This window comes from Lampris incognitus, chromosome 1 (genome assembly GCF_029633865.1).
Source record: "Lampris incognitus isolate fLamInc1 chromosome 1, fLamInc1.hap2, whole genome shotgun sequence".
NCBI classification, from domain to species: Eukaryota; Metazoa; Chordata; class Actinopteri; order Lampriformes; family Lampridae; genus Lampris; species Lampris incognitus.
The window spans coordinates 138763563-138778079 of NC_079211.1; the positions used below are offsets into that span (position 1 = coordinate 138763563).

The window sequence follows — 14517 nt, forward strand, 5'->3', positions numbered from 1 at the left end:
GTCCTGTTGCCAACACGCTTGTTGACAGCTTTTCAGCAATTACGACGGTCTCACGAAGGTTAAGCCTTAACCGCATCTTACTTTCTTCAAAAAAAAACTTTGCAACACCTCTAATTATATATTCATGTTTAGAGACAAGAAATAGAAATAACTATAAAATTCACTGTTTTAAGCCTTGTTTTGGATAAGAAATCCCCCCCCCCCAAAAAAAACCCTGAACGAGTGCATCGCTACGAAGTGATGGGATCACGTCTTCAAAAAAGTAAATAAAATATGCATCCTCTCTCTGCTCATTACAGATTTATGACTCTTGTTAAAAGGAAAGGTGTCGGCTGCCTCCTAACACGCCTGACTTTCAAATTCAGACGACACCGCTGTCAGGAGTTGTGCTCCAGATTCCGTCGAATGGGAGGCCAGGAGGACTTGTGCGTGTGCAATCTTCAAGACTTTACCCGGTGAGAGTCTGGAACCGGGTTCCTCTCGCTGGTTCAGAGCACATGAGAACTTCTCACCTATAGTGCAGCGCGAACGTCTACATCCTTTCATGCGTAGCTCATCAGTGGAGAAACCGTTCAGCTGGTGCAGATGAGCTTGTGCATGTGATCCAGAACAACAGAGGTTTGGTGGAGGAGACACTGCCACATTAGGCATAATGAGCATTGGGATTTGCCAGAAGAAAAAAAAAAAAAAAAGAGAGAAAAGTCGTGTGGCAGCTGCAGAACCTTTAAGGCAATGCACCCATGAGTATTTGTGAAGTCACACATACAAGCATGCTTGCTCCCTCACATGCACACACGTGCACGTGCACACACACTAGGATACTAAAGACTTCATCAGGGCTTTATACTTGTTATTTAAATTATTATTAGGGGCAAGCAATTGAAATGTATATGGGAAAAGGGCCGACCTATATTATTTTCAAGAGGAACATGCTTTAAACTATTTTAAAAAAAAAACTACGACACCTGGGAATCCAATGTTCCCTATCGTAGTACTGCTTATAGACAAAAGAGGCCAGGAAACATGCCGCATACTCTCCACGCCACCCGTTAGTGCTCTGCACACTGGACATCCATCCATCCATCCCATCCACTACCCAAGCCGCTTATCCAAATTCGGGTCGCGGGGATGCTGGAGCCTATCCCAGCAGTCACTGGGCGGCAGGCGGGGAGACACCCTGGACAGGCCGCCAGGCCATCACAGGGCCGACACATTCACACCTAGGGACAATTTAGTATGGCCGATTCACCTGACCTACATGTCTTTGGACTATGGGAGGAAACCGGAGCCCCCGGAGGAAACCCACGCAGACACGGGGAGAACATATAAACTCCACGCAGAGGACAACCCCCAAGGTTGGACAACCCCGGGGTTCGAACCCAGGACCTTCTTGCTGTGAGGCGACTGCGCTAACCACTGTGTCACCGTGCCGCCCTGGACATACTTCCACACACCATTTTCCATGACTGTCACCTTGCAGCAGCATCACAGCATTCTGCAGGTCTACAGTGAAGCCACGCGATAAGATGGGAGCAACCGACCGTGCAGGAGCTAGTTTGCCCGCCCTGTCACCTGAAAGAGCAGATTAGGCTGGGAAACGTTATGGGGTGGGAAGAGGAGCCGTACGTGCAAGTGTGGGTGTTGGAGTAAGACAAGGACATGGGACAGGTACAGGGACCCCGACAGGACCGCAGGTGGTTTGCAGGACAGACGATGAGCCATAGACATAAGTCAGAAGACAGCGACACCCCGTTAGGAGTCATCACCTCACCGCACCATTCCGCGCACGCACACACACGCACACACTTACCACCATCACTCGTATCCACTCAAAGTGCCAGGAAGCCAATATATGCTGGAGGACATGGCTTTCAGATTCAGACAGGCGACTGTCCTCCCAGGGGCCGGCTTTAGGGTCCTTGTGGATAGATTACAGCAACAGGTTTGTGTGTGTTTGTTTGTTTGTTTGTTTGTTTGTTTGTTTGTTTGTTTGTCTGCAACCCAAACAGATGAGTATGTAAGAGTTAAAGAAAAAAAAAACACCAGAGTTAGAGAAAGTGAAGAAGAAAATGAGTTTAAGAGTGAGAGAAAAAGAAAGAGAGCAAGAGAGGAATGAGAAAAAGCAACAGACTAAGATAGAGATTTATATCTGGAGGGAATAATGGGGAACGAGACTGAGCTAGAGATTATTCACCTGGTGTGTGTGTGTGTGTGTGTGTGTGTGTGTGTGAGAGAGAGAGAGAGAGCGAGAGAGAGAGAGAGAGGGTGGTGTGTGTGAGAGAGAGAGAGAGAGAGTGAGAGAGACAGTGTGGTATGTGTGTGTGTGTGTGTGTGTGTGAGAAAGAGAGTGTGGCGTGTGTGTGTGAGAGAGCTAGAGAGCGAGCGAGCGAGCGAGCGAGCGAGAGAGAGCGAGAGTGTGTGTGTGTGAGAGAGAGCGAGCGAGAGAGAGTGTGTGTGCGAGAGACAGTGGAGATAAACAAACAATGTGGTGCATTTTGCATAGTGCAGTAATACCCTGCATGCTTCCTTTACCCTCCTTCTTGTCTCCACTCCCCCACAACTATTAGCCAAACATGATTAAAATGCAGTTCCTACCAGCGTCTCTGCCGCCTGATGAGAAGAAAAGAGAGAGAGAGCGGAAGAAAAATGAGGCAGATAAGTCAAACGCATCTCTTACAGCATGGCGCTTTTCATCCTTCACAGGCAGTAGGAAGAAAAGTTTTTTATCTTCTCTCCCTCTCTCCTTCTTTCCCCTCTTCCTCTCTCTCCCTCATTCTCCTCCACAGCTGAAAACTCCCTTGACACCCGAGGACAACCACGCTGCTTCACAGAGTCAACAGCCCCCTGCAACAATGTTTCAGTCACATGTCTTTACTTCTTCCTTGTTGTTTGTTTGTTTGTTTCTCTCTCAGAGCATTGATATAGTTCCCAGCGCACCCTTTAGTCCAATTACATCCCAGCATGCCGCTTTCTGACTGATTGGCGCAACGCCATGGGAATGACACTGGAGAGATGGGGGAGGGAGCAGTGTGGCGGCCCCACGTGCTATCCACACACTCAGCTGACATACAAACGGTCGAGTCGCACACCTATGTAAAAAAAAAAACCTCGCACAAATCAGAATCGCACTTTAACAACGCAGAGGAAAGGGTGAAGTTGGTCACTTTAAGAGCTACGAGGTCTTGAGGGGACACGAAGGTGGGACGTGTGTTGCTGCTCGTGGACCGTTGTCACTGACCAGGAGACTTACCAGTAATGCACCTGCCAGACCACACTGATAGACACATCACCCCATCACCGAGTAACAGAGATGGACCAACACACACAGGCTGCATGAACACAAATGCAGATACAAAGACTCTCACACCACCCACCCACACACGCACACACAAACACATACACCCGCACACACACAAACACATACACCCGCACACACACACATACACCCATATACACACGTACACACACACACAAACACACATACACCCACACATACACAAATACACATACACACAAACACACACACAGACATACACCCATACATACACCCACATTTTCACAAATACATATACACATACACACACACACAAACACACAAACACACACACACACAAACACAGACATACACCCACACATACACCCACATATACACAAACACATACACACACACTGAGTGCATCTTTTGCTCTGTCTTACAGTAAATTGGGGTTAGATTATACAGTAGTAAAGCCTTGATGTTGATCATTAGATAACGAGAAAGTAATTTTCCCTTTTTTTTTCATTTTGAATTTTTTGTTTCTAATTCATCCTTTCAAAAGCATCCATAAACACCCCTGCATGTACTACAAGTCAGCTGTGAGAATCAGCCAACTTTAACAACACTGTACATGTGAATTTTCTGCAAGGAAGAGAAGAACGAAGCTGTGTGTGTGTTGACAAACATGTCTACTTGTTCACATGTAGGTGCGTTTGTATATATGCAGTTGGGCATGTGTGGCCTATAGGAAAAGCAGCATCCTGTTTCAAAACTCTCATCACAATTAAGAAAGGATAAAGGGACAGTAAGATGACTGTGAAAGGAAGAAGTGGAGTAACAGAATACTATACTTTCATCCATTTCAAGATGCTTACTTGAGCTTAAATAAACATCTATTTCACTCTTGTCCAGTCCAGGAATAGTGTGACAGTCAACTCAGTTGTCAGCAAGACCTAGAGAACAAACATCAGCCATGTCATATGGAGCTGCTTATGAAAAATAACTGGTGCTGGTTACTTTTTTTGGGGGGGGGGGGGATTCTCCTCCCTTTTTCTCCCTAATTATTCTTGGCCAATTAACCCACTCTTCCGAGCCGTCCCGGTCACTGCTCCACCCCCTCTGCCAATCCGGGGTGGGCTGCAGACTACCACATGCCTCCTCCGACAAATGTGGCGTCACCAGCCGCTTCTTTTCACCTGACAGTGAGGAGTTTCACCAGGGGGATGAAGCACATGGGAGGATCACGCTATTCTCCCCAGTTTCCCCTCCCCCCCGAACAGGTGCCCCAACCGACCAGAGGAGGCGCTAGTGCGATGACTTCCAGCTTCCCACCTGCAGACACAGCCAATTGTGTCTGTAGGGACGCCCAACCAAGCCGGAGGTAACACGGGGATTCAAACCGGTGATCCCCGTGTTGGTAGGCAACAGAATAGACCCCTATGCCACCTAGACGCCCCTGTGGTGCTGGTTACTGTGAGAATCGATTCGGTGGAACTTGTGTCATTGTGATGGATCATTTCTGTAAACTGACAATCATAAAAAAAAGCAGTGAATCTGAGAAAATGCAGATATGTGATTCAACCTTCTGGAAATCCTTGTGCGCACAGCATCATGGTTAAATACCTGAGTACTCGACAGTTTGTTGATGGTTTAATAGAAATGACCTGAATGCACTGAGGACATGATTACTACCACCTAAAGCACTTTCCATTTCAGTGTGGAGGCCACATTCTCAAGTCAGTAAATAATGTTTTTATCAAACATCTACTCTGATGGAGGCAGGGATGGAGGGAGAGCAAATTCATTAGAATGAGAAAGGGAAGGAGCAGGGAAGGAAGTTACCAGCTTTCGTCTACAATGGCATTTTTGAGGTGTATGTTTTGGTGTGTGTGTGTGTGTGTGTGTGTGTGTGTGTGTGTGTGTGTGTGTGTGTGCACAAAAAAGAGAGAGCGAGGGAGAGTGAGAGTGAGAGAACGAGGGGGAGCAGTGAACAGTACGCCTGTGAGCAGGACATGATTGCAGTGTGTATCTTATCTGCGTCGGGTCCTCCTGAGGCTAGCGGAGCCTAGCTGAGCAGAGCTCTAGTGCTACAGTGACCAGTCAACCGTGCGAGGGTAATCTCCTTGCTTCTTCAGACCGCCCCCCCCCATCTCTCTCACTCACAATACATATATAAGCCAGGGACTCACACAAAAATTGGCACATACAGGTATGCACGCTCTTCCCTACACAGAGCCTAGAGGCGACTGCTTTACATCAGCTCTGGACAATAAGCCCATGGCTACAAGGAGACATATGAAGCCCCATCACACACCGAGGCCCCAGAAGCCAGTGCTGTCAACATAGGAATGAGCTGCAGGCTTGTACCTCACACTGCCTGAGTCTCGCTGTATCACTACCAGAACATATTGTAAAAGTACACAAAGCTGCATACAGGTAGACGGAAAACATCATTTATATCTGAAAGACACCATATCACAATCAAACTGATACAGGAAAACACTCTAGTTAAAAATAATAATTAAAATAACAAACTGAATCAGAGACGAGGGACAACCTTGGCAGACTCTGCCAAGGTTGTCCCTCGTCTCCGATTCTGTTTGTGATATATAATCAAAATAATTCATTTCATGGAATAAAAACGGAGAGGTTTCGGCTTCCCATTTTCAACCTCATCAGCATCTTCACTATCTGTACTAACATATGTCAGATGTTGTTTTACGTGAATGAGCTAGGAACCACTGGCTTTAACACAAAGAGCTCTACAAGACCCTTAAAATGTACGAGATGGTTCAAATTAGCTGAATTAAGTTAACTCTCGTGTTGTGACAATAACCACAACATGTTCTTTGTCTCTATTTCATAAATACAGTGTGGTCCAGACTCAATCTGACTTCACGCATGGTTTGACCTTAAGTCAGAACACGCTAAACAGATCACTGAGCACATGTCTAAAGCTACACTAACTTATGAAAACTATGAAAATCTCAGAGACCAGAAAATGTGTCCCTGCAACATCCAAAACCAATAGGTGACACAATCTACAAAACTACAAATAGTTTAAAAGAAGCTCAAAAATAGGACTAAAGTTTGACCTAAAAATAGGTTAGAGATTTAAAAAAAAACCCGTGTCACTGTCATTAACAAAGCATTTGTGAGTGACTTGTATGTGCATGGGTGTGGGTAAGTGTTGGTCTGAAGACAATGAGAGTAGGGTAACATTCCATGTTGAAGGTCATCATCCACACACACACACACACACACACACACACACACAGAGGAGGAGGGGGGGAAAGAGAAGGGAAAAAAATGTTCATGTCTTACATTCCCTCAGCCTTCATATGCCTGCCTGCCCGGCTTTAACAACTGAGCCGTCCCCATCAATTAGTCTAGATGCTGGACTTTCATTGAGATTAAGTGACTAATATCAGTGCTAGCTCACAAGAAAGACACTTTTCACGTCTGCCCAACAATCTGTTAAGTCAAAACACATGTGGTGATCCAAGGCAAAAAGCCTGCAAGGGGTCCTCCATGCAATGAAAAACAGGTGCTCCACTTTTTGGCCATGTAATACCCCATTTAGCCTCTGGAGCAAAGGTTATCCAGCTAATAGCTGCCTTGTGGTGCACTGGGAAGAGCCTTGCACATGGCCAGGGCTAAACATCTGGGACGGATTGCACATACTTGCAACATATGCTTCAAGTTCAATTAAAATGAGGCCTTGGCACATTTATTAATCTTTTTTTTTGCTCCCCCCCCTTATGGGTCTGTGCCATAAAAGAGGCCTCCTCTGACCCAACCTTCATACTTAACAATCTGAAGTCCAGCTATAAGGTAATGAGAGCGTCAGCTCACCTCTGTGACTCAGAATCATTGCAAGAGACAAATTTGTTAAGCTTAAAAACTCTATTTGTTGTGCACTTAACCAAGTCAGTATCAGAATGAAAGAAGAAAAAAAGGCAGTGTGTGTGTGTGGTGGGGGGGGGGGTGCATGCAGAGTGGGAGGGGAGGGAGAGATATGGGCAAAAAAAAGAAGAAAAATGCCCCTCTTTTAACTTCTCCAACAGCTCAAATGAAATGCTAGCAGTTGAAGGGGGCAATAGATCAAAATGTATGAAGCCAGAGTTGGTAAATTGTCGCCTTTGTGGTGGCAGCGCTATCCAGCATCCCAGCCCCATGTGAGCACAGAGAGCACGGCCCTCTTATGTGGAATAATCAGTTCGCCACTGAATCTGACAGAGGCCGCACAGGCTGCTGCTGCTGCTGCTGCACCTCATTTCAATATAAAAGTAAAAAATGTATTTCATATAATCTACATCTTTTCAAACACCTGTATTTGTTCCCCTGAGAGGAGGCAGGAAAAGCAGAGGTGGAGGACATGAATGGAAAAAAAGCAAGGGGCAAAAAAAAAGAGGTTCAAGGTTGCTTGGTGCCTATCTTCATTCGTTTATCCCCTGTACATTTTAGTCTTGAAAGTTTGCAGCCGTAAAACTTTGGGCTTCTACATCAACGAGGGAGTGGATGTAATGCACACATCTCTCTATGTGTACACACACATCAACTGAACGACTGTCTGACTGGCTGCTTTCAGTGACTGTCTTATTGACTATTTGACCGGCTGCACCATAGAATATCCATCCATCCATCCATTATCCGAGCTGCTTGTCCGAATTCGGGTCACGGGATGCTGGAGCCTATCCCAGCAGTCATTGGGCGGCAGGGGGGGAGACACCCTGGTCAGGCCACCAGTCCATGGCCACCATAGAATATGTCCACAGGGCCACCATACAATATGTGTTTTTTGTATTTCATCTCAGACTTGCACTTGGGACCCTCCAGTGACTAGAAAGAGATCGTAGTCCCTTAACTGAAAATCTGCATACAGAATATCTCCCGGCAAAATCATTTTCAAATATCAAATTCCTGGTCAAAGGCCCTTACAATTACCATTGCAAACATAGCAGATTTTCCTTCCAAAAAGAGTCCCCAAATGAGACCATACAAATTGCCACATCTTAGCCTAACAACCTTTATATTGCTCATATATGCCTCTGAGGCATCAAGTTTAAGCCCAAGTAATTTCAGATTCCAAATTGTGCAGTTGAGAGTCTTTACACTTCATGGTCTAAGTCTTGGATTTCCCTAAAACATTCTACATAGTGGGAATTACCCACTCCAGTTATGCCTTAACCCAAGTTTCTCACTGCGGGTTTAATGTTTTCTGAATCTACCAACACGGGGAAATCAAACTGCAATTTATTTAACAGCCATTTTAAGCCGGCCTCGCAAAAGAAAAAAAGGGAAAATAGATGGTTGATGGTCGCAGAAGTGTACTATTTGAATTAGCATTCCTGAGTGCAACGTTGGACAAAGTGTGTGTGCAGTATCCAGTGGCATTTGTTCCAGTAGCTGTTCCTACAATGTAAATGAGCTGCAGCAATAAAGCAGCCACCTGTTGTTACCTGATAGTGTCTGGACAAGCCCAGATGCTGTTTTACTGGGACATAAAGGAGCAGTGAACGGACCTAAATAGCTAACTAAGCACATTATACGGGAGCATGTTTTCAGGAAGCCGGGCCTATGCCGAACGGTAGCAGGGTGGATTTTCCATTGTACCATTTGAAGGGAAGGGACAAATGTAAATATACGCTGCGGCGCATAACGGATGCAAAGCAAGTGAGTGCAAGCAAAAGGTGAGGAATGCGCTGCTCACACGTCGACTTTCCAGTAGGTTAAAAGGTCGCACCGTACAGGCTGCATACACGTTTGCGCCCAGGGCAGAGAAAAACACTAAACGAAGGTTGACTTCATTTGTCTGTTTGCATTTTCACTCTATGAAGCAGTGTCAAACCCACCTGAGGCAGTGTGTATATGTGTGTGTGTGTGTGTGTGTGTGTGTGTGTGTGTGTGTTTGTGCACATGCATTATGATTTGTACACACACATGCATGTGTGCATGCACATTTGCAGTGTTAGCATGAGTGCACCCCGACAGACGATATAATTACCTTGTCATCTTTGTCAAAATCTTCATCCTCATCTTCTAGCAGGTCCTCCATTGCTTGCTGACAGGAGCAATAGAAGAAAAAGAGAGCAATATAAATGTTTGTGTGGTAAAGCAGGAGGTGTAGAACTGTTAAATGTTGGACAACACAGGGTTAACAAGATCAGAAGAAACAAACAAACAAACAAACAAACAAACAAAAAAAGCATGTCAAATCCTTCTGGTGATGGTTCTGTTCGGTAAAAATTCATTAAGTGTGGAAAGTGTGCGCTGAGCGTAGACGTTGGTTGCATCACCAGCTCGACAACTAAGAATATTACAATGTGAGAATGAGATAATTCAAATTCAGTTGTAAAGACATTCTGTCGCTGTCACAACGTGCCAACATTTCTGAGCATCTGAGCAAATGTTTTTGAGCTCCAGAGTTGAAGATTGCGGTCTATTCATGTCTACTTGAGCACACTGCACAAAAGCAAACAAATCTCACAGTGCTCTATAGGAGGCGATGGTACGACTCCTCTTCTGACTCTGCCCCATCTCATCTGACCCGCCTGCTAACCTCTTGCACCCGACCTTCAGCTCTACGGTCACCCCTTCTGTCCTATACCATCCATCCATCTATCTCCCCATTTCCTCGCAGACGACACTGAAGCAGAGGGAAGCATGAGAGCAAGGAAGAAGAAGGGGGAGAGGGAGAGACAGAGGGAGACAGAACGAGGGAGAGACAGAACGAGGGGAGCCTCCAGCAGAAACAGCTCAGTGACAGGGAACAGCAACTATGTGCTTCAGTGGTCTGCAACCGATGGGACTAGAGCAACTGTAGCTGAGAAGCCCCGAGATACCCCGAGACATATAACACACCTCCACTCAGAAGACACACACACTCACTCACTGTCGCACACACACACACAAACACGCACACACACGCACTGATGACACACGCTACGAGTGAGAAAAATATAGAAATACACACTTGACCCACAGAGACATAAGCAAATACAAAGGCACTTGCAAACACACACACACACACACACCCACACAAACAAACTTGCACACAAATTAAAACACAAATGAAACAACAATGCCACAAATGAATAATTTACTTCTTATGGGAAAAAACAAGATAGAAAAAGGGCTTTGCAGATGATTCTAACCTTGTCTCACACCTCCCCGTGTTGGCCTCCACAATAAACACCCGCTTAATTAACGTCTTTTCTTAAAAAAAAAGCTAGACAAAAATAAACAACTTCTCTTTTCCTTCTTTTGAATAACATCTTGAGTTCAGCTCTGTTCACACTTCAAACGCCAGACTGCTCTCTATATACACCATTTACATATATTTTTAATAAGCTTTTCTATTATTTCAAATACCTTCCTTGTTTAAGGCTTCTGATGGTTGTGCAAAAAAAAAAAAAGGTTGTTGTACGCTCTCGGAGAGCCAAACAATCCTGTCCAAAGTAAAACTACCGCTGCATTGCTGACATGTACGGTAAGGCCTAAACTAAATAAGACCAGCTGGGCTAGCAGGTTCGTAGACACTGTCACACAACCAAGACATCAGCAGGAATACACCCTCTCTAACACTACTTCATATGTGTGTGTATATTGGTGTTTTTTTGTGTGTATTTATCTTTCTGTCTGCTTTTTCCGTGCAAATCGAACATGCACCATGTGTGCATGCATGTGTTGCAAGTGAAGCAAAACAACCGCAACACTGCCCCACCTCTTATACCCCCCCCCGTCAATCAAACATCAAAGCTACAAGGTCACATTGTTGCTCCGTATTTACATACACAAACATCCACATCATAAGCCCCTATGGCTGTGAACCTCAGCGTTCGGATCCTCTCATTATTTTACACCAGCATCACCCTCCAATCCCCGCGACTTCAACCAACCCCCAGCGTCATCACGTCCCCAACCTGCCTCCACCGCCGCACCAAACTGGTTTGGAGAAATCCAAAAATCATTACTTAACAAGACAATAGCTTTTGTCCTTTTGTTTTATTGGAATAAGGGGGGGGGGCTGTGCAGTACTGACATAAGCTTCTTATGTAAATGCAGCTTCCCACAGAAACAAAGAAGGGTTCAGAACAGCCGAGTTAAGTGAGGAGTCAATAGCACTCATTGCACTGGTGCATGTGTGTGTGTGCGTGCATGCATGCATGCATGCATGTGTTTATGTGTTTTGTTATACAAAGCTTGCAGACACTGGGGCAATATGTTGTGCATTTATGCATGGAGCTATATAGTGTGGCTGCCTGACTGTATAGCAACTGGTTATTCCCGGTTCACTGAGACTCCATTACTGTTGGGACAAACAAGCTTTACTGCTCACAATTCACAATCTCTTCACTGATACACAATCACACCAGGAAGAGAATAATACTTGTGCTCCGCCAAGGCAAAAAAAGAAAAAAAGAAAGAAAAAAAAGTAGATGTGATACTGTTAAAATGAATGCCTTCTGGCATCTCTAGACAAGTAAAGTATAACTGTTTATAAAGTCATCATGGTTCTCCCCAAATCCTTTCAGCCATGCCAAAATACTAACATAATGGATTCCTCTATACAGAGGCTTTACTAGGGCACGCCTGGCACACGCTCCCAACTTTAAACAAAGGAAACGAACATGAGCTAACTGGGGAAGCATGACCTAGAGAGACAGAGAGAATGATAGAGTCGTTTGTCTCGCTTCGCACTCTGCTCTGCTCTCTCCCTCTCTCCTTTATCGCCCCTGGTTAGAGAGAGAAGTCATGTTCCCCGCGATGAGACACAAGTGTAAAATTAATAAAAAAAAAAATTTTTTTAAAAAACAGAACGTGTCATCTGCCCTGAAGACTGCCACAGCTAAAATGTGTGCACGGAAGCCACCGTCTCAACAAGGGATGATATAAATTACCTCAGCGCGGATGATGAATTCCAAATGTTGTTTTTCCCTCTCTTTCCTCTCACTTTTATTTTCCTCTCTTTTCTTTACTTCACTTAATTTTCCATCATGCAATATTATACATTCCGTCTCTCCTTCACCGTCTTCTCTTTTTCTGAGGCCTGTATGCTGTATGATATCATTTGCCTGCTTATCCCCCCTGTTATCATGTTGTTTGAATTACTATCATCACAACATGGCAGCATCAAAGCTTCCCGTCGACAGCATCGCGTATAGCTCCCGTTGCCTGCAGAGCTGATCCAGTCAATTCAATATCTAGTGAGGTACAGTAGGGATTAACATATTCACATCTATTCAAATGATACAGGAATGATACAGGCCACTTTTACAGATTACACTGTGTCCTATAAATATACACAAAGACGGTGATAATATGGAAAAAAAAGAGGAAAAAAACAAAAAAAAAAACAAAAGCATAAGCGAGCAGATATGACATGGGGAGTTCAAACAGCTGTGAAGCTGTCGATATAGCTGTTCGGCCTTGGGGACGGAGAGCTGAAAAAAGAGAAAACGATTTGCAAGACTTATGTTTCAGTTGCATTGGCTCAGATCCCGGCTCATCCTCTGCTATATCATTCTGTTTTATCCTCTCCTCTTCCTGTACTCTCCTCTACTGTATATCTATTGTCCACGGAGAGGATTTTGCTGTCTGATATATAAATATAAAAAAAAACTTTCCCAGACAAATCAGACCTCTCTCCTTTCTTCTTTGTCTGCAATGGTGAAAAACTACATCTGCAGGTAGACCATCATCATCATCATGCTGTAGAGACCAATAGCTCAGATTCCTGACTGCACCCCTACCACGCGAAGCCCATAGCTGTCATTTGGCTCTACTAGGTGCTGGACATGCTGGACATCTGTGTAAACGGATGGGGCTGTAACACCTGTATGCTGCACCCCTGCAAGCCTCTGCGTGCTGATTCACATGCAGCCTCACACAGAAGGACCTCTCTTTCCCTTCCTGTTCACAGCACAGGCGGAACGTGTGGCTCAAGTCGAGTTGGATTAAATGCAAAGTAAAAACGAACAGCGTTTGCCTCTGTTTCACTAATCCCAGGGTACTCAAACTATGTGGCTAAAGATGGACTGAAAGCAACAGTAATCAGTAGTCACATTTGACTTTTCATGTACTGAAAACCTTGGAAGATGGCATAATGACACGGTCAGTGGCATTTTTTTGTCTTGCTTTTGGAATGACCAACATTATGATATATATACCTGTATATAATATAACTCCTTCATCATAACGGCTCTCAATTGTCTCAAACACTGAGGGAGCAGTCTAGTCCTTATTAATATTCATTGGCTGACCTTTGAGTGACAAGTACAAGCAGGGGTTGGCGGTGGGGATAGTTGGTGCTTTGATGACTTGATTTGTTTTGATCTGACAGGCAGTATGTAAATGAGTCTGTCTGATGACATCATGAGTATCAGAAAAACACATCGGCTGAAGGAAGCTGAACTAGGGGGAGCTCGCATACAATGGCGTACAAGTTCCCTGTGTTGCATGCCAAGTCTGCCGACAGCACGGGTTAAAAAAAGTGAAATAAAATAAATACGTGAAAAAATAAGAAATCCCAATTGTGGAAATTTTTTGGAACTGGAATTTTTTGGGGATTTTGGAAAAATCCAAAAACTGAACTCTAGCAGTGTTTCGATTACGGTCCGACTTTAAGAGGCATTGTCCTGTGTGTGTTGTCATATTGGACATGAGATCCAGCAGATGACTGGCTGGGATGTGATGAACACATTGTGGGCGATCAGATTGGAAAGCGGGTTTTGAAAGAGTTGATTATCCTCCACCTGTGGAAGACAGGTAGAAATTACTGTCACTCTATTGATCCCGAAGCGAGAAGTTTATATTATTTACCTGCCAACCACCACAGTACTCTCAGTAACTTATCTTAAGGACATGGGATGGAAATGTGGGCTTCTAGAGATTCGAACCTGTGACAGAGAATTCATAACAATGGGAGTGAACGGTGTCCTTAAATCATTAAAAATGTGACAGTGAAAGCTGTGGTATCGGAAGTGGTACTAAATCCCTTGCTTAGCTAAAATAGGGGAACATTTGTAGTTCTAGTATACAATGTGGAACACATTTAAAGGTTGGTAACCCTGATGCTACCCCAAATTTCTGCCTTTCTGGATCAGAGGCAACACAAACTTTACTAGAACTGAAGGTACACAGCAACAGACACACAACTACCCAATGCGGAAACATGCAAGGGAGTTATAACCTGACAGGCAGGGAGAGAAACTATGAAACGGGAAAACTGTGCTGTGAGTGGATGTTGGCTATTTCTT

At 44.6% G+C, this 14517-nt stretch overlaps 1 protein-coding gene across 1 annotated transcript in view; it reads right to left on the reverse strand.

The window, feature by feature from the left end:
* The window catches only part of mctp1a (multiple C2 domains, transmembrane 1a), a 272017-nt gene that overhangs the window by 26533 nt on the left and 230967 nt on the right, over positions 1 to 14517 (reverse strand). Inside the window, exons 17-18 of the mRNA XM_056296158.1 lie at positions 9264 to 9320; positions 1811 to 1918 (exon numbers count right to left, since the gene is read on the reverse strand). Of these exons, the coding sequence (XP_056152133.1) occupies positions 1811 to 1918; positions 9264 to 9320 (165 nt within the window). The remainder of the gene's footprint in view (positions 1 to 1810; positions 1919 to 9263; positions 9321 to 14517) is intronic.